The sequence below is a fragment of the Neolamprologus multifasciatus genome, chromosome 6 (assembly GCF_963576455.1).
Source record: "Neolamprologus multifasciatus chromosome 6, fNeoMul1.2, whole genome shotgun sequence".
Taxonomy (NCBI): Eukaryota; Metazoa; Chordata; class Actinopteri; order Cichliformes; family Cichlidae; genus Neolamprologus; species Neolamprologus multifasciatus.
Window position 1 is genome coordinate 10,755,033 of NC_140444.1, and position 24,145 is coordinate 10,779,177.

Genomic DNA, 24,145 nt, shown 5'->3' on the forward strand with positions numbered 1-24,145 from the left:
AACCTTCACAGACATTATAAACAACACAAAGGATGTGGTAAAGTGAAAACTCAATGCACAAACAGGGAGGGCATCTGACTGTTTTACACTAACCAATGTTTTCTTTAGGATGATGTAATGAAGTATAACTATGACCTCACAACTTGGACATCCAGCAGTTGTCGGTCAAAAGGAAACCATAGAAAAACACTGGGATGGGACTATATTTGAACATAACAATGTCATAGTGAAAATATATTAATAGTTTTTTGCTTCTGTCACTTACACTTGTGCTCTCAGCCATCCCAATCTCTACCTGGAGTTATCTGTTCTTATACTTTAAACTACCAAACTCTCATTCCTTCCATGTACAAACAAATGATGAAACAGTGACTTTATTAGACCCTTTCAAAACATTTCTTTCCATCATCTAATGTTTATGAGGATTTAAATGTATTTGATGTCATGTACGTCTGCTTCCTATTTACATTTGTTCTTTCAGAAGTGTTTTGTGTGCTTTTGTTACTGTTAAATGTTTGGGACAGAAAGCTGCTTGAGAGGAAACTTGAAAAAGAAAATGCTTGATTTTGTATTTTGTAGTACTCACATTAGAGGTATTTTTATGTCATGCAAATGTTAAAGCCAAATGCAAAGACAGACTGTCAGAACAGCAGGGATGGAGCATTCTTGGGTGGCCCTTCTCGTAAAGGAATTTTAAAATTTATAAAATAGTTGATATATGCCATCTAGTGGTGAAAGAAGTATTGCTAGGCTTTGCTGTCAAAACATTACACGAAATGCTTTGTTTAACCACCCTGTGTCTGAGGAACCAGCATTGACTCAGCCTCAGAAAATGGGGGAGGCTAGTTATGACTCAGACACAAGAACAAGATACTCAGCAGCTAAAGAAAAACATGGAGTGAGAGCCTTTCTCTCAGAGTGTGGAGCTGAAGAATAGGAGTTGGATTCATTGTGAAGGGTGTGAGCTAGCTGATTATTATGGAGGATGCTGTGAGGAGTTAGATATCAAATATTGCATATGTTAAAAAAAACTTTAAAAAAGAAGAAAAAATGGATGAGATCATTTCATGAGTGATTGCATGACCCTGTCTATCAAAATAACAATCCCAAAGAAAGACCACAGTAGGTTTGTTCTTAGGAAACTGTTTCTGTAGCCTTTAAACAGCATGTTGAACCATCCGGAATTTATGCAAAGACACTGTGATATAATTTTATTTCAATTTTAATATCTGGATACCCTGAAATTCTTACCACTACAGTCATTTACATTTTTTACACATTCAATATGAATGAGTGATGCTTATTTCGAATACTGCAGCATAATTACTGTATTCAGTGTTACACTGAAACAGCGCCAGCAGAGGGCTCAGTGTGACACACTAAGCAGCAATACTGAAAGAGTTTTGCTTTTTCCTTTTTTTAAAATTTCACTTTTAGTTTACTAAAAGTCATAAATGGTTGGACGGCTTAAATGCCTGCCCAGAGACCAGTTTCAGAAAATAGGTTTAGTGAAAACTCTTAACTCTTAAACTGCTCAATGGACGGTTTTCTTCAACAGACTTTGAGTTTCTCTGTGACTGCCCTCCTGCTGCAACTGAAGCACCTATTTATTTCCACTTTCAGCAGTGTTAAAGCACCTAGTAGATTGCATTCATGTGTAGCAGTTCAGGTTTTTGCAAACATTATATTTCCATTTTAATGATAGCTCATAAATTGTTCACCAAAACACAAAGAAATGTGCATTTATTTAAAAATAAATAAATAGACAAAAGGGACCATCACATTCTGACAGGTTTTCATGTTAAAATATGTTTACACTTTCAATTGTATGATTCTTGCATAATAAGGCAAAAGACTTGATGTGTCATGGTTGTGTGCAGGCAGGCAGGGGTGGTGGACCTAAGAGCTGGACTCGCTGAGGCAAAAATGAACTTAAACAACTCAGCTCAACTGCTGGACAGAGAACAAAACCGAAAACTAGCAAAACTGGTAAAGTGACTAAACTAAACTGGCAGACAGAAAACAAAGTGGGGAATGAGGGTGAGCAGACATTAACGATGCAACACGGACACAGAGAAACACCGGCCTAAAATACACAGAGGGAGCAATCAGGGGATAAGAGACAGGAGGGAAACACAGCTGGGTCAAATCAGGGCTGACAAGACAAGGGGGAGCAAAACCAGACACACTACACACAGAACAGGGACTAACAAAGTAAAACAGGAAATACATAACACAGGGAAGCCACATTATGAACACAGTGAGAAAAACACACTACAGTGTAAAAACCATGAGGAAACCCAAAATAAAAAAGGCTGACCATGGACCATGACATGATGCCCATCAGTGAAAAAAATATTCACACTTGCTTGGTTGAAAAAAAAAAAGTATTCATTCACTATTTTAGTTAGAATGCAGAAGTCTTATCAGTACATTATACTTTAAGGATAAGCAGTAAAACCCACCTGCAAAATATGTTCCCTCTGACTGGCACAGCCCGTTTGCTTTTATCTGTAATTTAATCTATAAATATTCACAGGATGTTTTTCATGATAATAATGAAGTAGGGATCGTAAGACAGTGAGAATGTTGAACAACAGCGGTACATTGGTGACCACCTCGTGTTAAAGATGAATCAAACAGGATCTGCATACAATTGAGACCCACAGTTAAAGCACATATGTACATATTCATCTTCTGTGAGCTTTATGGTAATTTTCATTGCAGTAGAGTTCTTCAGTTGTAACGTTTTCGTAATCTGGTTCATCTCCGCCTGGATCATCAAAGTGGTTCAAGGCGCTTTGCTGTTTGAAGGTCACCACAAATTCTTGATTTCCATAAATCTAAAGAATCAACAAAGATAGTTAGAGGCTAGGGAACCACATATGCTGCAGAGACCCTGGTTGCAGTCTATGAGTATACATAGGCTCATATAATATATGTAGTGAGAACTTTTATTCCAAGAAATATAATAAAAATGTTTTAAATGCAGATGTTTTACATATGACAGATACTGACCGAACCACAGAAGCTGAAAGTAGCTACAAGTTCTAAAACTGGATGACTCCCACACATCATAGCACGACTATAAAATCCATTAATTTGCAGTTAATGTCACATTATGCTAAAGAAGCATAAAACCGGCTGAGTGAGCTCTTCTTTTAAATTTTTCACTTTTCTGTTCTAAACATCACAGTAGTTGATACCACTCTATAACGTTTCTTTTGATCACTAAATCATTTTTAGTTTTAAAAGCTCCTTCTGTCCACAGGCGCCCCTGAGATAACAAGTTTAAATCCAAACCAAAGCAGACTGATAACCAGTTAGCTGGTCAACGTCTCAGTTTAATCAATAATCGTGTGTGTGTGTGTGTGTGTGTGTGTGTGTATTATACACATATAGGCTTTGGACTTACTCCACCTTCTTCTGCATCTATCACATCATCTGCTTTGGGTGTATTTCTGCTCATGACAGCTTCAGTTGCTGAAAATACAGTTTAAGAAATGTTTCAGCTCTTTCTGCATGCACATCTGAGTGTAGAGTCTGAATATGTGTGTAAATATAAACTATAGCATACCTCTCACATTGTAACATTTGTACTTATAAATAATAACCAGGACACATATTAGTAAAACCACAGCGACAACAGCGACAACAGCGTAAGCTGCGTAGTGCATCGCTTCTGAAAAATAGAAACCAATTAAAAACAGAATAGAAAGTTCCTTTTCAGTTATTGGCATTTCAGCATAACTGTTGATCACAGGTGCACACTTACACAGCTGTTTTGACACTTACGAGCATATTGACTTTACTTGTGCTTAATCCCAGGGGAATTACTCACATTGTAACCATGAACCACATCAACAGACCAATATGCACTTGTCAGCCACTCTGTAAGGGACACGTGTTCAACTGGTCATGAAGACATAAGTCTAATAAGCCAATCACATGTCAGAAACTCAGTGCTCAGTTGAACATTTTATGACTGTTGGAGCCTGAGGGGTCAGTCGGAAAACACTACCTCTAGGGTTTATAGAGAATGGTCTGAAAAAGAGATAATCACAGAAAATTTTAAGTTGGGATGGATTCATTCACATATTTGTTCAAACCAGACACTTATCTCTGCTCCAAACCCATCCAAAACATCTGAAAAAAAATTACAAATGTTATATATACACTACGGCTCAGTTTTAGAAGTTTTAGAACACCCCAATTTTTACAGTTTTTTATAAAAAAATATGTAGTTTAATGTCTGATTGCACTCTGAAATAGGCGCATACCAGAGGGTATTGCATGGTGCTGCAGAATGCTGTGGTAGCAGTTTTGGTTCAGGGTGCCTCTCACATTGTGGAACCATCCTTTCGCCTCTTTGACAGCATACAAAAATCCTGCGCGATGAACTGAAGATTTCTAATTTAGTTTCCTCAATCCATAATACCTCCTTCCAGTATTCAGTAGTCCAATGGCGGTGTTTCATGGCCCAGACAAGCCTTTGTCTTACTCTTAGCAATGGCTTTCTTGCTGCAACTCATCCTGTCAAACCTGTAGCTCAAAGTCTTCCTTTCACAGATGAAACGGAGACTTGCTTACTGCAACCTTTATTAATCTGTGCTTGAAGCTGTTGTACAATTACCACTGGATCACTTTGGATTTTACCTCCTTTCACTGGTCTACTTGTTCCTTCAGCCCCTGGTACTTGACAGTTATCTTGTCCTCCTTCTTCTTGATGTCGTGCTCTGGTGGGATTCTGATTTATCTTAGTTGTGGTCCTTTGCTCCTTGTTCAGAGTCTCTTGTGTTTTCCTTTAAGCCAGCCTTTTTGGTAGGATGTCCTGATGTCAGCCACTTCCTCTATCTGTTGATGGTGCATCTGTGTGGTTTGGTCATCCATGACAGTTCCTCCTTCTGTGGCTCATCATCATCTGTATTCAGCTTCCGGAGGCATTCTTGGAGCAGCTTGTCTCAGGATTTCCTGGATGCTCTGTGTTTCATTGTGGATTGTGGCTCCGACACTCACTCTTTCTGTTACTCATAAAGCCTCATATAGCCTATGTAAATTTCAAAGTATTTCACTGGCATAAAGAGAAAAAAATGACATGTATAACATAGAAAGTATAAAAAAGGTAGTGCATATCTTTTTGTCTTCTATTGTATAAATGATAACCCCCTATATAAACACCTGGGGTTAGCTTTTAGCACTAAATACACTATTAAAAATTGTGTTAGGGGCTGTGGTGGATAAAGCAAGATTTGCTTAGTTATGCTTATATAAAGATAGAGATATAGATGGGTGGGTGGAAAGATTGATATAAAAGCTGTTAAAGAACTTGTAGGTCAATAGTACTTTCATCATCAGTTTTTATATGAAAGAAAGTCAAAAACTACTTTATAATCTGTGAAAAAAATGTAATCACTGAGAGTCTAGAAGAGGCCCTGTCAACGTGGATGCATGCTGTGGGAGGTGATGCGTCTGCCTTATTACGCAGAGTTCTCAGCAGTTCCATTTTTGGCAGATTTATTGCATTTAGTGTGAAACCAGTTGGCTGCTGTACTATTTCATCACGTCAGACAATTGAATTAAAAACTGCAGTCCATGGTTAACAAGTTGGGTGCAAACAAAGATATTAATTTTGCTGTCATATACACAGCTGTTCAACTTAAATACTGACAGCTGAATCTTGGTGTACTTTCCTCCAAGTATTTAAGAATCACATTCAACTTTATTAAAGAGACTTTTACAGAAAACAGTGTTTTATTTTGGCTGAATTAATGACATATAACGATGACCTCTCACCTTTGACTTCCAGCTCAACAGCAGAGAAAACATCCAGGTCCGAGTTTCTTTGGACACCACAGAGGTATGACCCTGAATCACTTTTGGTCAAACTGTTAATGGTCACTGTAAATTTTCCCGAGATGTTGTCATCATCGAGTCTGAATCGTCCATGTTGTCTGCTATGAGAGGTGATCAGTGCCTGCCGACGACATGTGGAGCGCCGATTTCCTCTGCAGATGTACTTCAAATTGTTCTGGTACTGAGACTCATACAGACAACTGATGGACTCAGAGTATCCCTCATAGCTTTCAAGCTTGGTCATATTGTCACAGCAGCTGTCTGTCAAAAATATAAACAGAATCAGAAAATGTTGCACAGCCACAGAATAGAGAGAGGACGTTTTATATTTAGCTTGCTGCTTGCTACAAGATTGCCTGAGACCCAGAGTTTGTGTGATTTAATCAGTGTCACAGCAGCTGTCTGTCAAAAAGATAAAGGAAATAATCCTTAATTTTATGTCACCTTGTAATCACTGGAAACACAAACTTGATTATCTTTAACATCATCTTAATTATTTTACTTCATTATAAAATACATTTTGAGAAGAAGAATGTATTTACCTGGCATTAATTTCAGCTCGACTTCAGTGTAGATATCTTTTCCAAATTTGCTCACCCCACACCAGTATTTGCCAGCATCCTCAGAATGAAGATCAAAGATGGTCGTTGTGAAGATTCGTGCTGTTTTGTCATCATGGATAACATATTTGTTTTTCCTTGATTCTGATGTTTTAATAAGAACATCACCGTTACCACAGTTGTTCTTACACAGATACTTCTCATAAGACTCATAACCCTGGCCATAGGAGCAGGAAACGGTAACCTCACTCCCCATATATCCAGTCACATGGATTCCCCCTTCTGCACCGATCACACACCTCAGAGCAACTGTAAAGTAAAGACAGTATAAAAATATAATAATTATTTGTTTTGTCATGTCGAAAATCATGTATAATAACATTCCCAATAACAGATTTGTTATTCTTCTGTAGCTATTTAAACTACTTACTACAAAGAGTGAACAGCAGGTTTTGAAGGATCCACATCTTTGCTTTGTTTAATCAAAACAGAAACTTGACAGTAATGACTCGCACACAACAGGGAAGCCAGGGTGGAGCTAGACTATCAGTACAGAGGTGACTGGACATCTTCTAGAGGCATTTTAAGATTTGAAACTGACGTATGCCTCCTAGTGTTGAAAGAAATATTCACAGACTTCACACAAAGAACACTGTTAAAGTTAGGTTTTGCACTGAAATTGTTAACTGTAAGTATTTAAGTGTATTTAGGAAACTGTGCTTAAAGAACTGAAACTAAAATTACTCGATAAACAGGCCCCTTGAGTTTCATATCTTATTATCAATGTTGCATTCACATAAAAGAAGCACAGCAAACATGCATTTTATTCTCTGTTAATTATGTTAATGGTTCAGAAGCAACAGTCTTAGAACTTAAACTAACACCACCACAATGCTGCTTTATCCAACCAGTAGCCAAACCAGAAAACTAAAACTGCTGAATTTGCCCAAGGACCTCCTGGGACCTGGTGTCCACATATGCGGACATCACGTTTTGGGTTGTCTAGACCAAAATACAAATTAACCTCTACAAGGGCATGATATCCACTTACAAGGAGATTATACTACCACTGTTCTATTGAAATTTAAAACAAATGTCCTCATATGTGGATCTCATTTTTCTCATAAACAAAAATCCCCCCCCAAAAAAATCAGGCAATTCTTTGTTTTTACTTTCATCAGGTCCCAATCAGCCCAAATAGCAAAGAAAAATTAAAAATGCATGGCATGAAAGAGTTTGGGTCTCAGGAGGTCCTTGAAAAGTTGGTCTAATTTCACAAGAAATGTCAATTATTAGAACAATTATCAAAAAATAATTTTTTTGTTAAATTTGGTCAGTAAACCAAGAATTTCTACAGTCACAGTTCTAAAAACTCCCCATATATTTGGTAAAGCAGCTAACTAGTTTTGTCAGATAATGCTAATATAGCAACTATCATCCTTCTTGGTTTAAGCTTGGTAGCACAGCTGATAACACCCATGTATGCCAACATTTTCTTAAATGTTCCCGGTTCTCTTGTCATATTGTGCTTTGGAATTGTATTTGCCTTCTATTGTGATGCAATGAGCACAAAACAGATTTGTTCATAGAAAACTTTTAGCTGATTTTCTCTTTAAGCAAGTGGGTGACATATCCAGATCCAGCGTGAGAAGTGTGCTGTTATTTTTATATTTAAAAGTTTCCTTTGCAATATGCTTACCACTACAGTCACTTCTAATTTTCACAGAAAGATTCATCACAAAAGAGGAACAACAGTCATGTTTTTCTATCGTCTTTATTTCTGTCTGTCTGGAAAGTCCAAAATGGTCCCCAGGAAAAGGAAATCGAATCATTTCAAATACCGTCATAATTGTTCACTTTATGCCCATAACCAATTATTTGGTGCCACATCATTAGTGAAAAGTAAAAAGAAGTTATAATATTATATATAGCATTTATTTTTAAAAATTACAATAAAATGAAAGGTAAGAATTAAAGTTTTGCAAGAAACATACTTGAATGCAATCTTTATTCCTATTAACAAGTGATGCAAACTGCACTCTTGTAAAATACTGCAGTAAAATTACTGGTGCTGTAACCACAGGGTCACTGTGCCACACTAACCAGTGACAATAAAAGTGAGACTTTTTGAAGGAAGTTGATTTTTTTTTAAATCTCCTCAGAAGAAAATTCAAATTGATGGTTTCATTCAAGTGGCACCAAACTCTCTAGAAGTTAGAAAAAAGTTTCCTACATAGAAAAATAAGAAAAACAAAACAATAATAATATAAATACATCATTATAAATTTAAGCAATACAATACTGCGGTTATATTACTTAGTACTGTGGTTGTACTACCAAAATTAAACCAAGCATTACCAAAAATATACGTCGGTTAATAGAAGCACTCCACGTGGGAAACCTGCCACATTTGTGCAGATATTAGATGGTTACATGACACATGTTGATGAATAATGTTTACTTTTGTCTGTAAAATTGAATCCAGTAACTGCTTGTGTCAGAAATCTTCAATTGCAACCAATGGAAAAAAATGAAAAATGCAATAATTACATTTAATTTTTGGCTGGTTTCTCACAGTTTCAGAAGCACAGTCCACATCATGCTGTCAACAGCAAGCAATACCTTAACCTGAACAGGTTTAGTGTGCTAACGCAGTGAAAACAGCAAAAGAATAAAAAACAAAGGAACATTTATTAAGTGCAAGCCCTGGTGAACAAAACACTTTGAATCTGTTTTTGAATGTATGCACAGATGTAATTACTCTCATCTTCTATTGGCTTTATGGAAATCTTCATTACAGTAGATTTCTTCAGATTGTGTGCAGTTTTCATAGTCTGGTTCATCTTCACCTGCATCATGATAGTCGTTACAGGCACTCTTGGAGGTTTGCTTCTCTGAATACCTCACAACTTCATCGTTTCCATAAATCTATTCAGAGACCAATGGAAAACACATGATGGTGTTATGGAAACATTTTATAAAACAAACATTAAAAACAACAACATTTTTTTCTGGCACCACTTTCAAACTAAGATTGTCTTATGATCTGATTTCACCACTAATGAGTAAAACCACATCTATCCAGACTCACAATATGAAGAATTATAATAAGAGATATGTATAAAATACATTATGTTTGACCAACAATTAAATTCTGATAGAACACTAAAGGCAAATAATGTTTCAATTATTGCAGCAGATAAATTCCAAAGTTTTTATAAGGCATAGTTATCAATGCCTGCAAACCTCTTGCTCTCCAAGTCAAATTGCTTAAAAGAATTTGAATTGCAATTTTGGTGATCTGTGACCTTTACTAAACGCCAACACTGTCACATGACAAGACTGAAGCCGTGCTATAGGCTCTATGAAGCTGTGCATAGCAGTAGCAGTGCTTTCATCTAGTGTCAAACTGATGTTTGACATAATTCTGCTCTGTTAAATTATAAAAAATCATAAACGAAAACAAGAGTGTGAACCAATGTCCAAAGAAAAACTTTGAATGACCTTCAGAAAGCCTGGAGGACTTTTAAAAAATTACATGAAAGTCTTTTGCAAAGTACTGTATTGAACACAGCTAAGAATAGTTAGTTAGTTGTGGTATAGTGAGACTTGTTGTCTGCTGTTGTCTTACGCCATTTTCTGCTGCACCCATTACTTCCTCTAAACCTCCTGTGTTTGATGTATTTCTGTTCATGACAGCTTCATTACCTGAAAACACACAGCATAAAACATGGTTATGCTCTTTTTGCATGTACATTTCATGAAATTTGTGCATGTCTATGAATCCAAAATATACCTCTTATTTTCTGACGTTTGCACTTATAAACTATGAGCACAAGGACACATATAAGTACCAGCAGCACAGCGGGCACAGCGTAAACCACATATTGTCCTGCATCTGAAAAACAGAAACCAAAACAGAAACAGTAAAAAAACATCCTCAAACATTATCCTTTGTGATAATGTTTCTTTTTATTGATATTTACTGTTGGCCACAGGTCACACAATCTCTGTTTTGCCATGAAACTATAACTAGTTCCAAAAAGTATGCATAGCTTATGGAGAGGTAAAATATTTGATCTCACAACATTGATCAACAGCACTATAGACTAAAAGATGCATACTGTATATACTGTACCCTTCATAAGTTTACCTGAAATTTGTGCTGGTGTTTCCACTGTGGAAGCTCCATTGCCGGTGTGCTGCTGAAAGACTGTTGGAGAAACAAGGCTCTTAGCAACTTTTAAAAAAAAATAAATAAAGGTCACCCCCAGGAGGGAGTAGAACTCTAGCAGTCAGTTAAGTCTTTCTGAAAGTATTCACTGAGCTAAAGTTAGACTTTAACTAATTTAAACAGTAAAACACCCTGTTATAAGTGCATGTTTTTCTCATTCGAGAATTGAATGAATTGAATCATCATTGAATCATCATATATATTTTTTCATTTTCGGTAATATTTCATTAGAAAATAGAATAATTAGTTAGAATAATAATATGTTTATGTATGATAATAATGTTTTAGCTTTTAGCTTGGAGAACTAAGTACACAATCAGAAGTACTTCTGCAAGGCTAGAAGATGCTGTGTCTATATTTAAGCTACCAAAAAGTGTAAGTAAGCAGCGGTAAATGAGGTTTTCAGTAGTCCTAGTTTTACACGAGTGTCCTCAGTCATCACGCTACAAATGACACGATGACTAGACACACTGACACAATGGTCTGAGAAAAGGGTGTAACTTACAGCTCTAACCATGTTATTTTCATGTACACAAGTATTCGTCTCACCGACTGAAAGCTGAATCCTGCTGTAGTTTCCATGGCTCCACTGAGAGTCTGACCCACACCAGTACGTCCCAGTATCATCTGCTTGTATCTTTGTGATCGTCACTGAGAAAGAGCTGGAAGAACCATTATCTTCTATTGCAAATCTACTTTGACTCGCCACCATGTCTGTGCATTTGTTGCGATGGTCTCCCTTACAGAGAAACTTCCTGTTATCCCGATGTTGTGGAGGATAGGGACACTGCAAAATTAGTGGATGTCCTACAGTACCATTTATTTGAGTTGACTTGACACAGCACCACTCTGTCAGATTGAAAGACAAAATTGTGAAATAACAAACTATTCAGCTTTCCTAAAAAGTGTTTTGCAGAAAACTGTACTGTAAGCTGTCTTTCAGTTGGTGTAAAATGATATTACTATGACCTCTCACCTTTGACTTTCAGCTCAACAGCAGAGAAAACATCCAGCTCAGAGTTTCTTTGGACACCACAGAGGTATGATCCTGAATCACCTTTGACCAAACTGTTAATGGTCACTGTGAATGTTCCTGACACTTTGTCATCAACAAGTCTGAATCGTCCATTTTGTTTGGTGTCAGAGGTGATCAGTGCCTGCTGCAGACATGTGGAGGGCCGGTTTCCTCTGCAGATGTACTTCAGGCTGTTCTGGTACTGAGACTCATACGGACAACTGAAGGACTCAGAGTATCCCTCATAACTTTGAACTTTGGTCACAGTGTCACAGCAGGTGTCTGTCAAAAATATAAACAGTGTCAAATGACATGTTAGAGTCGCAGAAGAGCAGCATGACATTTTTATATTCAGGTTCTTGTGGGGTTTTTTCTTGCTTCACATGCATTTGTGCTTTCAGATAGGCATTGATCTCTATTGAGAGTTCACCGCCCACAAGCTTGAGATTACCACAATAATTTTCAGCGGAAATAAATGATCAAGGCTGCTCTGTTTTTTTCAACATCATTTGGTTAGGTGACATATAATAGGTCACCTAACCAATATATATATATATATATATATATATATATATATATATATATATATATATATATATATATATATATATATATATATATATATATATATATATTAGGGGTGCAACGATACTCGTATCGATATTGAACCGTTCGATACAGTGCTTTCGGTTCGGTATGCATATGTATCGAACAATACAACATTTTTAATTTATTTTATCAACTTTCCTTCTGACGGTGCTGTCTGTGTTGAGCGCTCAGTGGATCTGCGCTTGACAGTGCAGCCTAGGCAGAGTAGTCGAACACAGATTCACTGAGCGCAGGGCAAGCTAGCGAGACAGAAGTTAAGCTCTCCTTGCAACATGGCAAATTGAACCTCCCCCACCCTCATTCAGATCTGGCGTTTGGAACTATTTTGGTTTTCATGTGATGTATGACCCTGAAGGTAAGCGTGTCATGGACTAAAGTAAAACAGTATGTTGGATGTGCCACGCAATGCTCAATTACATGGGTGGGAACTAGTGCATTAGCGCAGTTAGAACGTGTTGGCTGTCCAGCCCCACACACGGGGCAATCCGCGGTAGCTCGTTAACGGAGATTTGCCGTGTTGTGGCGTTAACCTCATTTCAGATTAACGCTGACAGCACTAGTGGGAACACAACGAATATGACTGCACATTTACGCCGACATCATCCTAGTGCAAAGACAAGTGGAAGCAGAGAAAAACAACAAGCAGGCATGCTACAAACTTTACCGGAGTCAGCGGTTAGCACATGATTCTCCTTATGGGGACCTGATATGTTTAATATGCTGCTGAGAATATAGCCCAGAAGAAGCGTATATTATAGCTTTTATTTTGGAAAGAGCCATTCCTCTGTAATAAACTCTCTTTTCCAAAGATGAGTGATTCCTCAATCAGATACAGGGCTCGCAAAATCGCTAGCCCGACGTCCCGGGGCTAGCGATTTTTCCAGTCGGGCTGCCCTGCCCTGCCCGTTGGCCTATCGTAGGAAGGAAAAATATATGTCAATGCTTTTGCATTCTTTCGGAAATGTAGCTGGGTAATTATGTCATTGGCATCGGTGAGCCACTGTGAATATGTGACATATTGAAATCGCGTTTGAATTTGCGCTTGTTTTTTGCTTTCACTTTGCAATCGCGCGAACTGTGTATAGAGAGCGACAGCACTGATCGGTGAGTGATGATAATTTGCGCACCAATTCCTCTGACATCATCTTATCAATCGTTAGCTTACTATGCAAACATGACAAGTGAAATCTCCCGCAGCAAGCTTAAACATGTGAGAGGTTGATCGCGCAGAGAATCGCTGAGCGTTAAGTGAGTGCGTGTGTAAAAGCAGCAGGATACATATTTTAGTTCTGCTGAGCCAAATAAGACAGGTCAGGGTGAAGAAATGACAGCCAAAGAAAAGCTTACCACAAAACGGAAACTTTATGACAAATCAGACTATAAGGCAAAAAGAAAGTGCAGCTTTATGGTTTCATGGACAAAATAATTTCTGTGGCTGCAATATGACGAGCTAAATAACCAGGTCTGCACATAAGTGGTCCGCAGGTGCGTATTCGCTGTCAAAATAAAAAACGCGCACAAGATAAGAAGTTGCAACGCGTGTTTGCATACATAAGATTTTCTGGAGGAGGACAGACATTTGTTTAGAACTCTTAAAGATGTCGAAGAAGCTCCTTTAAGCAGTTACTTTGGTGTTCCTCCACCTCCAAAGAAATGTCAGAAGGAGTCCAAACCACAAAAGAAGCACGTATTCTCGGACAAGTGGTTGCAGGAGGTGAGCTGGCTTCAAACAAATGATGAACGCACAGAGATGTGGTGCAGAATGTGCTGTGAAAATTTAATAAATGACAAATTAATAAAAAGGCATGAACATTTTTTTGTATCGAAAAAATATCGAACCGTGACACCAAAGTATCGAACCGAACCGAACCGTGAATTTTGTGTATCGTTGCACCCCTAATATATATAACATTTAAAATCATTTTAATGTTAATGTATCATTAATGTATTATGTTAATGTTTTAACATGTGTTAATACATGTTAATGTATTATTTGTTATTATTAGACAAGATCACACAGACAGACAGACAGACTAAAATTAGTCGAGTGATTATTTACCTTGTACTACTTTAAGCTTGACTTCAGTATAGATATCTTTTCCAGTTCTGGTCACTCCACACCAGTATTTCCCAGCATCGGCAGAATGAAGATCAGAGATGGTTGTTGTGAAGATTCGTGCTGTTTTGTCATCATGGATCGTGTATTTGTTTATCACTGGATTTGATGTTGTAACAAGAACATCACTGTTACCACAGTTGTTCTTACACAGGTACTTCTCATAAGACTCGTAACCCTCATCATAGGAGCAGGAAATGTTAACCATACTCCCCACATATCCAGGCACATGGATCACCCCTACTGCACTGATCACACACCTCAGAGCAACTGTAAAATCATGAAAATATATTAAAAAAATACATATAATTATTTATTTTGTCAGAGCAAGATTCATGTCTAACATTCCCGAGCCTAATGAAAGCTGTTTTTCTGACTTTAACTACAAAAGAGAAAAGATTTAATGCATTTAAATCTAAATCTTAAATTTGTACTCTTCATCTGTTTACTTTTGTAGCTATTTAGACAACTTACTGCAGATGGTGAACAGCAGGTTGTGAAGGATCCACATCTTTGCTTTGTTTCGTAGAAACAGAAAGCTGACAGGAAACGTACTGAAAATGTGACACCCACAGTTTGAGCTGCTACATGTCATTGGCAGTACTGAAGCTTTCACTTCTGCATTGAGATCCAAATGTTTTTCAACTCGTGCTCATTTGCATTTTTTTTTAAATGTAGAAATTTTTCGACATTCTTTACTGTAATTCAAAGTGATTAGACTGCTACTAAAAAATGACTTCTGTGATGAATTGCGGGAACATTGTGCCTTTGAACTAAAATGGTTCAGCTGACAAATTTAACATTTAGAATAGAATTTTATTTTCCTGCCACTGAGGGGCAGTACGACCTAATATCATAATAAGAAGGTTCATGTACAACAGGACCATGACTGATTAATATTCCCTGATTAATACTGATGAATAATTTTACATTGTGTTAAAATAGCTCTGGATTTATATTGTTTGCAGGATTTGTTTACAAGGCTTTGAATAGTTTTTCATTTTTGTGATTTCCAGTGCAAATCAATTTGGGTCACCATTATTAACACTCTAACCATATGGTATTAGAATATTTATTTATTATTTATTATCATTCTCAAACATCTTGATAATTTGACAATAAAAGGTCATTTTTAACTGATATGCATCAAAAACATTTACTTCTTTTTCCAGAAGTATTCCTTCTTTCCTTCTTCCTTTCATTTTTGTCTTTCTTTTAACAAATATCATTCAAAATGTTAATAGTTAATAATAGTAATAGTTAGAAGTTAATAATTAGATCATCCTTTTCTCAATAATTTTATCAAGATCACTGCGGAACACAGTCGCAGAAACACAAAAAAAGAATTTCAGTAAATGTCACGCTGCATCTACTTCTGTTTACTACTAAAGATGTTTTTTTTCCCATTCTATATTTAAAGATTAAGTGCATCAGTCTCTAAAGACTCAAGAGTGTTATATACATGCCCCATCACACCCCTATACCCCCCCCACCACACACACACACACACACACAGCCTTCTCCTTCAGAAACCAGACATACTTACAACCTAAAATATTGTGCCACCATGTAAAAAGCACTGACCCCACCCTGACCAGTGCATTATAAAATGCCACTGGTAGTATACAGTATGTGGGTGGAAGCATGCATGTGTATTTTCCCTGAGCTCAGCCATTCCCCGGACTCCAGCTGACCGCTCAGCTGTGCCCCTTGCATACTGCAGCACAAACTGTTTCCATATCTCACACACTCTCACAGTTAAAGGTTAGCATTAAGACCCCCATGCAGAAGGATAAGTGTGTCCCGAATTAGCGAGGATGCCAAGGCAAGCTGGACCATTGCCAAGATGAGTTGCCAGGGGGTATTGGGTGTTTGCTATTGTGGGTTGGGTTTCTGCAGTGTAGCCTGTGTGCATGTTGGCAGTGCGCAGGGCGCGTGTGTTGTGGTCTTCTCAAACTACAACCCAAGACAAGCACACCTATGCAACACACACAGAACCTTAGTATGTTAAGATGTTCTACAGTGTTATATAGAGCTGACCCTCTCAGGTCTCTATCTTTAGCTTTAATGATATGTGTTGATGCCTCTCTATATGTCTCTACATGTTAACAGAAAGTAAATAACAGAAATTAACCTTGTTTTATAGATTAAACAAAAAGATGAAAAAAATTAGCATTCGTACAGAGGAAAAAGTTCGGAAACCTTGCCCAGTAATAAATAATAATGAAATAACTTGTCTTGACCTTACAATATAAAGTGCCTTAAGTTAACTGTTGTTGCAATTTCTGAGGTAAAAGGATTTTGCTGTAACATGACAGAATGTGGAACAAGTGAAACGCTGTGAGTACTTTCCATGTACATCTTATGAAAGTATCCTATTATTTTAAAAATGATATTAGTATTCAGTTCCTCATAGTTTTTCACTCAGATCCATCCTCACTTATGACAAATAGCACTTACAGCACACATCGTATATTAGCTGCATGTTAAGCTAGCCATCGATGACAACTTCAACTCTGTGTCCTTGTACTTAGTTTTTGATCAGTTAAGAAGTCCAGTTCTGGTCGTGTTTTTCTTCTAGTTTCTCAGCAGTTTTAACCCACAATTGTTTCCATTAAACCTGAATAATCCAGTCTTTAAAATTTACTATCTGTACACACCATCAGATTATCTCAGCCTTCAGTGTTGAACATTCTTTGTTTCATGTAGCTCTTGTGAGTCGTCCAACTTTCTAAAACTGCAGTATAAAGTTGCTGAAGTGTTTGTGGAAGTGCTCAGCAACAGGTTTAAAAGCTTTGTTGATTTCAGTATATAGTATTTCAGTATAATGGCCAAGATAATGAGAATGAATTACTTCTATTACTGTGTCATGCATTAAGCAATATGCCCAGCACGTAGGCTTACAAGACACCAATAAAGAAAAAGAAACCCGAGCCAGGTACCATCGCAATTTAAAAAAAAATAAAAGTAGAATAATCCAACCTTATGTTTGGATTGACTGAGGTATTTGTTTGCTTGGCTAACCATTTTTATGAGCTGAGTGAAAATTTCAGACTGAGGACATTTTGGACTGTAATCACTTTAAGACACATCTTCAAAGAGATGTTTGAAGGTGCAGACGTAGTTTAATAATAAAGGTTAGAAATATGTTTAGGCATTCTGTTGTGATGAGCTGAGGTAAGGGCCTGGGGAATCATTATCTTAACAAGTGTCCGCACAACAATAGTTAAACAAACGTGTGTGTGTGAAAGGGGAACATTCCATCCATTCTTGGTCTTCCTGAGGAAAGAGCAAAAACATCACACACACAAACTGACACACACACACACACACACACACACACACAAACTGACACACACACACACAGACTGTTGACAGCAGGCAGCAGGAAAGGTGCACATACACGCCTCTAAGGTCATTCACACATCCGCCTCGTCTTTCAGCTCTCCGCCCATCAAGCCTTAGTAGTTTCAGCCATCAATCCATCTGGCAGCCCCTTTTTATTTTGGCAGACATGCTTCTCCTGTCATTAGGCTACAATTCAAAACTACTCCTACATTAAGTGTACAATGAATATCCTGTACCTTTAGGACTGTACACTGTAGAGGTTTTGTTTAGTATAAACTTGAAAATTTGAGAGAAAAACATTAGCACATTAGTATCTGAGCTACCCGGATTATTATGGTGGAAAATATAATTGCTTCCACTTCTCTCACTCAGTAGTGAACACACACACACACACACACACACACACAAACACACATATACATGTGCAGGGAAAGCAGATGCCAAACAGAACAGTGGCTCATCAAAGCTCCACAGGGGCAGCAACGCCAGCACTGACGCACTGCTGCTCTCCTGCCAGCTAATGGTCACTGAACACTCATAATGGTTTTTTCTTTTGGTTAGTTAGGTGGATAATAAGTCTTTGTTTGCATCCATGTGGGTGGACGGAAAGCCTGGTAACTTTTGGTCCTTCACTTTCTGTTCCTACTACAAACTTCACTTGTCAGTTGTTTTCAATTATCCGCATGCCAGCCACACTAAGCCCCTTTGTGCCGTGCAGTATCTGACAAATAGTGGCAGATTTGTTAATAAATTATAAACAGGGCCCCTCTATCAGGACATAGAGGTCATACTAACACATTCACAACCCGAAAAACACGCCAAGTGTGTACCTTTTTGGTGAGATAACGACACATATCTTTATTTTCTGTAAATATGTACAGTCCCTTTGAACTCATTAGCAGCACACACACACAAAGACTCACAGAGCTGCGTACTATACACTTCTGTCAGAAGACTCCTAAATTTTACAGAAAGCTTTTTACAAAGCAAACTTTCATTTCAATGAGCAGTATCATCAAGAGAATAAAAATGTTAACCAGGTAGGCACAAGTTTAAATTTAAGCCTCTCGTTCCTTCTTTCACTCACAGTCACTCATGCACAGATTTACAAACATATTTACATGTGCAGTAGCAAAATAAAGCCAAAGGGACATTTCGGTTTAAGTAGCACATTGGCTATTAAAATGTCATAAAACTGAGAAGATTCTGAAGACGTAGCCTGTAACGAAAACAATAAATCTGTAAGATTCCTTCCAGTCCCTTATTGACCCATCTTCCAAATTATAACCTTTGCGCGTTTTCTTCGCTGACTGAAGCACCCCTTGTTTAAAATCAGAGCCGAGAACAGATCTCTCAGTTTGTGTCTACTTGACATGGGTTTGTTCCTGCATTTTGTACTTGGATGTACAGCTTTAGAAAGTCTTTGTAGCGTGGTGCACAGCCAAGCCAGGCTTCTCCAAAATGGACAGAGCCAGTCAAAAGATACTCGTCCCCTCCAGGACGCACACTGCACTGTGCAGGAACATTGATACGACCACTCCAAGTCCGTCCTCTGGCTCCACCCCAAGCAAACACCCTGCTCTTTTGGTGAAACAGTCGTCTCAGAGTCACTGTCGCCAGGGAGTGCTTGTTAGTACCTGGTGCGACGCCTTGGAAGACACCACTGCCAGCTACAGAGAAGGAACAGTTTTAATAAAAGAAAATTTAACTAACAGGTTAAAATTAAATAAACTTCAGAAAGCAATGAAAGCTTTTTTCAAAATTAAAAAAAAAAACTGCTTTCATAACCTCCCTACCCTGGTGTACTGCTAATATCAGAGTTATATAACTGTGCAAGTCTGAGTCTTTCTGTTGACTTTGTAAACTATAAATGTTCTATTGAAAAGATGAAGAATGAAGAGAACATTTAGACTAAATCTATACATGATTGTAAGATTCATAAAAGCAAGAAAATGCCTCAAGACTACTTAGCAGAACACAGGCTAATGCATTAATTAACACTGTGAGCAAGCGAGATACAATTGTATCCCATTACATTTTGTTTAATTTCTGAGTACATTTGTGCCAAATCAATGTGATTAGGAAACTGATCAAAGCTGTCGCAGTCTGGGCTGCATGTGCTGACATTTCTGGGAAAGTATGGTGTGTAGTTTTATGCTATAGCTATGGAGTCATTTTAACACAGTACTATAAATTTAACATAAGAACACTGCACTACACAATTCCAATTTAGTTTTTGGTGTGACATTTTCTTTCTAGTTTCTTGAATGGCAATAATCTAATCCAAGGCTTAAATTCCAAACCTTTCAAAGGTAATAAGCGAAGTATATTTTGCAAAATGTGAAATCAATTATTTAATCTGTATGCATGTGGATATTTATTTACCAAAGTCACTAGTACACACAGCCATGAGGACCTCTTCATCTGAACAAGGCTTGCAGGCAACTGAAATTGAAAATATGACAACAACAACAAAAAACACTTTAATAAAGAGCTACTATAAAAAAGACAAACATTTTTCCTTAGTTTGTGTATTTTTATCTAATCTAGTTTCCCATTAATCTATTTCACTCTCAAAGTCTTGGTGGGTTTTTCTTAGATATCAGACATCAAAAGAGGTATAGAGAGCATGTGAATGAATACAGCAGGTGAGGGAAGAGATATAGCTGGAGAATTACCCCTTGACCCTGCCAGCTATAAAAACAGCTATAAAACACCAAGGCACACTGACACACACACTTAGACAGGAAGTTTCACTGGGAAGGCTTTCTTCGCTCTCATAAAGATAGTCCAGTGCGACTCTCCACCCACCACAGTTCCTCTCAACACCACTTCCCTCATATGGGTGGGCTACTCAAATTTTCCTGTTCTAATGGGGGTGGCGAAGATCTGCTCTTGATTGACAGCTGGGAGACGATTGGTTGACCCTTGTGCTTGACCCTAGAGAGACCTTTCGATTGGCTTGCTTGTTTTTATATGTCTGGCTGATACAGGGAAGAGTGGGAGTGAGGAAGTGTGTGAGGGGGGTGGGGTGTCAGAAAAGGGGCTACTTCAAGGTGGGATGAAGAAACAACGGTGAAACAGTAATGAGGCCTCATGCTTACCAAACCTTTTTTGTTTATCCAGCTCTGGTCTGTCAGCCTCATTTCATTTCAGATTGTGGACAATTTGCAAAACCATGTGAAAATTGAGCTGCAATCACTGGAATTTATTTGAGTTTACATAATACAATGAATATTTGTCTTTTTCAGTGTTTAAGTATCATTTAAAATTAGGAAATTGTCACCGCTGTCTGCTCATTATTTAAATTTTAGATATCATTTCTCACAAGATAGCTCAACATGGATTCTGGTGACATATCAGTTTATTATTGCATCATTAATAAACTGTTCTTTATATAGTCCCTGCTTACAACAAAGTCAATTAATTTTTAATGTTATGTGAAATCAATCTAAAATATTCTGGATTTTATAGCTTGATATTTGAGCAAATAGAGAAATAGGTTTCAATATTTGATCTTTAATGAGTTTTATGAACAGTAACACTGAATACTGGGACTGAGTACTGAATACCGAGAGCTAAGAAAAGTAGCATGCATCAAGAGGAAATTACTCAGCCTTACATCAAGTTACCAGAAAATGGATTTCACCAGTCACACAAGAGCAAAACACAAAATAATGAAAAAGAAAAAAATGCAGGCTGTTACCTAAACCAGGTTGCAGGTATGGGAACATGTGCATCGCTGGCCCCTGACTGGGCACCAGCTCATACTGGAAAGCTGTGATCCTCCGGCTGATGTCTGCCTGTGGGATAGCCTCCACAAATAGCACCCCCTCTGCCAGGCTGAAACAATGCACTGTTCCCTGAGCCTGGTCCTTTTCTGCCAGCAGCAGCCTCAGATCCCCTGAATGCTCCAGGTACACATGAGAACCCTGAACAAGGTGGGCCAAGCAGACACATTCAGAACTCCTGATTATACACTAAGGCTTGTTTCTCAACGTTGGTTTCATACTCTACCTGGGAGTAAACTTGAGGTTTAATGCACACATGGAGACCTGACATATGACCTGGCGAAGGCTCTATGTTTGGTCTCAGGTTGACAATTATGGCCCCTGTGGGGTAAAGCCACTCTAGAGATCCCTGAGAGCAGCGAAGGTAGACCTGCTCCACATCTCTGCGATGGGACTCATGGCTCAAACCGCTGTAGAGAAAAAGACAATGATTTTTTTTTTTTATCACATATGGCTGTATAAAAGGACTATAATAGGACTACATCATCAAATCAACCTTTAACCAGTACTACAGAGATTGTACTCCTAGGCTACAGAATCCAGACAACATTTTTGTGGATGTAGAAATTTGTAAACAATATACAGGTACATTTAGTAAAGAAAATAAGAGAGAGAAAAAATACTATACCAAATTCAATACATTTCAATATTGCTACTGTTCTGATTCATTTACATGTTGAAAGGGAGTGCGAACGTGCTGGACAAACAAAGTTAAAGAAACATATAGAAGGGATTAAGACGCAGATGAGGAGAACTCCTGCAGCTGTCTGCCAGCAAATCTCTCACTTGTCTCTTGTGCTGATAAGCCGCCTCAGCATCAGGGACTAATTAAGTTGTTAGAAGTTTAAGGCTGATGAACTTTACAACACAGAGTGTAAAGAACAGGCTTTCATTTTTTATGACTTGGGGACTTGGAGGAGTGATCAAAGGCGCCATGTGGCTGTATTTACTTAAGATAGGAGCTAGATTAGAGACATTCCTGTGATCATGCATACATAAAATCTTAAAGGAAGCATTTTTAGAGAAACTATAGAGAGGAACACTGTCAAAATAAACCAATGAAAATCACTCTTATGATCTGTTTGTCATATTGACACTTTCCTTTTCGAGAGTATTGACTGAGCTAAAAAAAAAAAAAAAAAAAAAAAAATCCAGTAAATGAATTAAGGATTAATAATGAAATGTGACGTCATTACATTTCTCAGCAATAACCACAAGCACTTCCAAAACATCTCCTGTTTTCACTGACATTTCTTTCACTTATTTTACTCTGAGCCATGAGGGCTCCTCTTGAACATAAAGTTAAATCTTACTAAAAACATGTAACTACTCATCTAACGCCGAAACCACGCGTAACAACAGAACTGGCTCAAAGAAACACTTATCCTTTTAACACACGGTTGAATTTTCTTTCTTTCATCACTTGTGGAAAAACACGGGGTAAGTAAACAGCACATTAAGTCACAAGATTGTTTTAACAAAACCTTAATAATCTACGCCTATATGAATGAACCATGTGTTGTCCGTACCATCACTTAAAACGGCGCAATGCTTCAAGATGATCAGCCTGACATTCACAAATTAAAAGATATCTGCTCCTGAACTGATATGACCACAAATCCTTTGTTCGTCTCCATCCTCACCTTCCTCGCCAGCTACACTGATCGCTGGAGTACTGTGCCACCGCCCGACACAGCAGCACAGCTGCGACCCAGTGCGCAGCCCACGGCCGGAGCATGGTGGCCTGTCTGCCCCAGCGGTCACCGGATCCCGCACAACCACACAACACCAGACCAGCCCAACTAGCTGCGCGCTCTGTAGCCCCCGAAACAAAAGTATCCAGTTAAAATATCACACAAAAATACTCCTCTGCACGCCTGCGGGCTACATTGCTGGATCAACCGAGGTAAAAGAGTTGCGACTGAGGTTGGAAAGCATCAGGACAAGAAGTCTGTAAAAGGAGTAGTGCGCCCACAGCAAGACAACAGAGCCTATTCAAAAAAAAAAAAAAACTTTCGCTCTGCTAGCACCGCTTCACGGCAGCGGGGGCGCGTGCCAGCAGCTGACTCCGCTTGAGTGACACGCGAGCGCTGACTCCAAACCACTCCCACAGATACACCGGAAAGATATGTGTCTGAGGCAGAGCTCCAAGCTGAACACCGAACGTACTGGCCGGTGTTGTGCCAAAAAGTGATTGCCTGCCAAAAACTGATTTCCAATGTTTCCGTGTATTTTTTATGTGTAATATCTTTATGTATGTTGGTAAATAGACTTCGGTGAACAGCGTTTACAAAGGGATTATATATAGAATTAAAAAATTATCTGTTCTTTTCAAGTATCTTTACAGCTCTGTGTTATTGTACTTACATTATAACCAATCCGGTCCTTTATCCTCGCTGAAAATATTTTTACAGAACTATTGTAATATTTGCTGCAATTTCTGCTGTCCAACTACTTCTTACAAAAGACATTTTTAATGTTAATGATATTTTTTAACTGCATAAATAAAGGTTATATAAAAGTCACTGCCAAAAACTGATTGCGGCTTCTACCTTGTTACACGAATGTTGTTTGTGGCTCAATATGACTTTATGTCATCCATGAGGGATGCATTTAATA

The 24,145-nt window shown here is 38.1% G+C and overlaps 3 protein-coding genes across 3 annotated transcripts; all 3 read right to left on the reverse strand.

Moving 5' to 3' along the window:
* Nucleotides 1-1,641: 1,641 nt before the first annotated feature.
* On the reverse strand, nt 1,642-6,968 carry LOC146516470 (polymeric immunoglobulin receptor-like). The gene is made up of 6 exons (XM_085161746.1): nt 6,844-6,968; nt 6,396-6,722; nt 5,794-6,114; nt 3,578-3,682; nt 3,416-3,483; nt 1,642-2,843 (listed from the first exon to the last, which is right to left on the reverse strand). The coding sequence occupies exons 1-6, from the start codon at nt 6,878-6,880 to the stop codon at nt 2,691-2,693; spliced, it is 1,011 nt and encodes a 336-aa protein (XP_085017872.1). The 5' UTR covers nt 6,881-6,968; the 3' UTR covers nt 1,642-2,690.
* Nucleotides 6,969-8,173: 1,205 nt separating this feature from the next.
* LOC146516471 (polymeric immunoglobulin receptor-like) lies at nt 8,174-15,287 on the reverse strand. The gene is made up of 8 exons (XM_085161724.1): nt 14,862-15,287; nt 14,331-14,657; nt 11,624-11,944; nt 11,197-11,496; nt 10,567-10,626; nt 10,210-10,311; nt 10,045-10,121; nt 8,174-9,341 (listed from the first exon to the last, which is right to left on the reverse strand). Exons 1-8 carry the CDS (start codon nt 14,980-14,982, stop codon nt 9,177-9,179), a joined length of 1,473 nt encoding a protein of 490 aa, XP_085017850.1. The 5' UTR covers nt 14,983-15,287; the 3' UTR covers nt 8,174-9,176.
* Nucleotides 15,288-18,753: 3,466 nt separating this feature from the next.
* LOC146516472 (meteorin-like protein) lies at nt 18,754-23,590 on the reverse strand. Its single transcript, XM_085163305.1, has 5 exons — nt 23,170-23,590; nt 21,753-21,936; nt 21,442-21,667; nt 20,121-20,180; nt 18,754-19,405 (listed from the first exon to the last, which is right to left on the reverse strand). The coding sequence occupies exons 1-5, from the start codon at nt 23,262-23,264 to the stop codon at nt 19,089-19,091; spliced, it is 882 nt and encodes a 293-aa protein (XP_085019431.1). The 5' UTR covers nt 23,265-23,590; the 3' UTR covers nt 18,754-19,088.
* Between the last annotated feature and the right edge of the window lie 555 nt (nt 23,591-24,145).

Bases quoted from the DNA above. Each gene is read 5' to 3' on its own strand.
- LOC146516470 (XM_085161746.1), bottom strand. From the start codon at position 6,880: ATGTGGATCCTTCAAAACCTGCTGTTCACTCTTTGTA. The intron at 3,683-5,793 runs GTGAGAGGTCAT...TCTATTTTTCAG, and splicing joins TGTTGAGCTGGAAGTCAAAG to AAGCGATGCACTACGCAGCT. The intron at 2,844-3,415 runs GTAAGTCCAAAG...TTGATTCTTTAG, and splicing joins TAGATGCAGAAGAAGGTGGA to ATTTATGGAAATCAAGAATT.
- LOC146516471 (XM_085161724.1), bottom strand. From the start codon at position 14,982: ATGACATGTAGCAGCTCAAACTGTGGGTGTCACATTTTCAGTACGTTT. The intron at 14,658-14,861 runs GTAAGTTGTCTA...ATGATTTTACAG, and splicing joins CCTGCTGTTCACCATCTGCA to TTGCTCTGAGGTGTGTGATC. The intron at 10,312-10,566 runs GTAAACTTATGA...TCTGTTTTTCAG, and splicing joins AACACCAGCACAAATTTCAG to ATGCAGGACAATATGTGGTT.
- LOC146516472 (XM_085163305.1), bottom strand. From the start codon at position 23,264: ATGCTCCGGCCGTGGGCTGCGCACTGGGTCGCAGCTGTGCTGCTGTGT. The intron at 21,668-21,752 runs GTAGAGTATGAA...CACCTTGTTCAG, and splicing joins AACCTCAAGTTTACTCCCAG to GGTTCTCATGTGTACCTGGA. The intron at 19,406-20,120 runs GTAAATAAATAT...CCTTCTCTGTAG, and splicing joins TGTGTGTACTAGTGACTTTG to CTGGCAGTGGTGTCTTCCAA.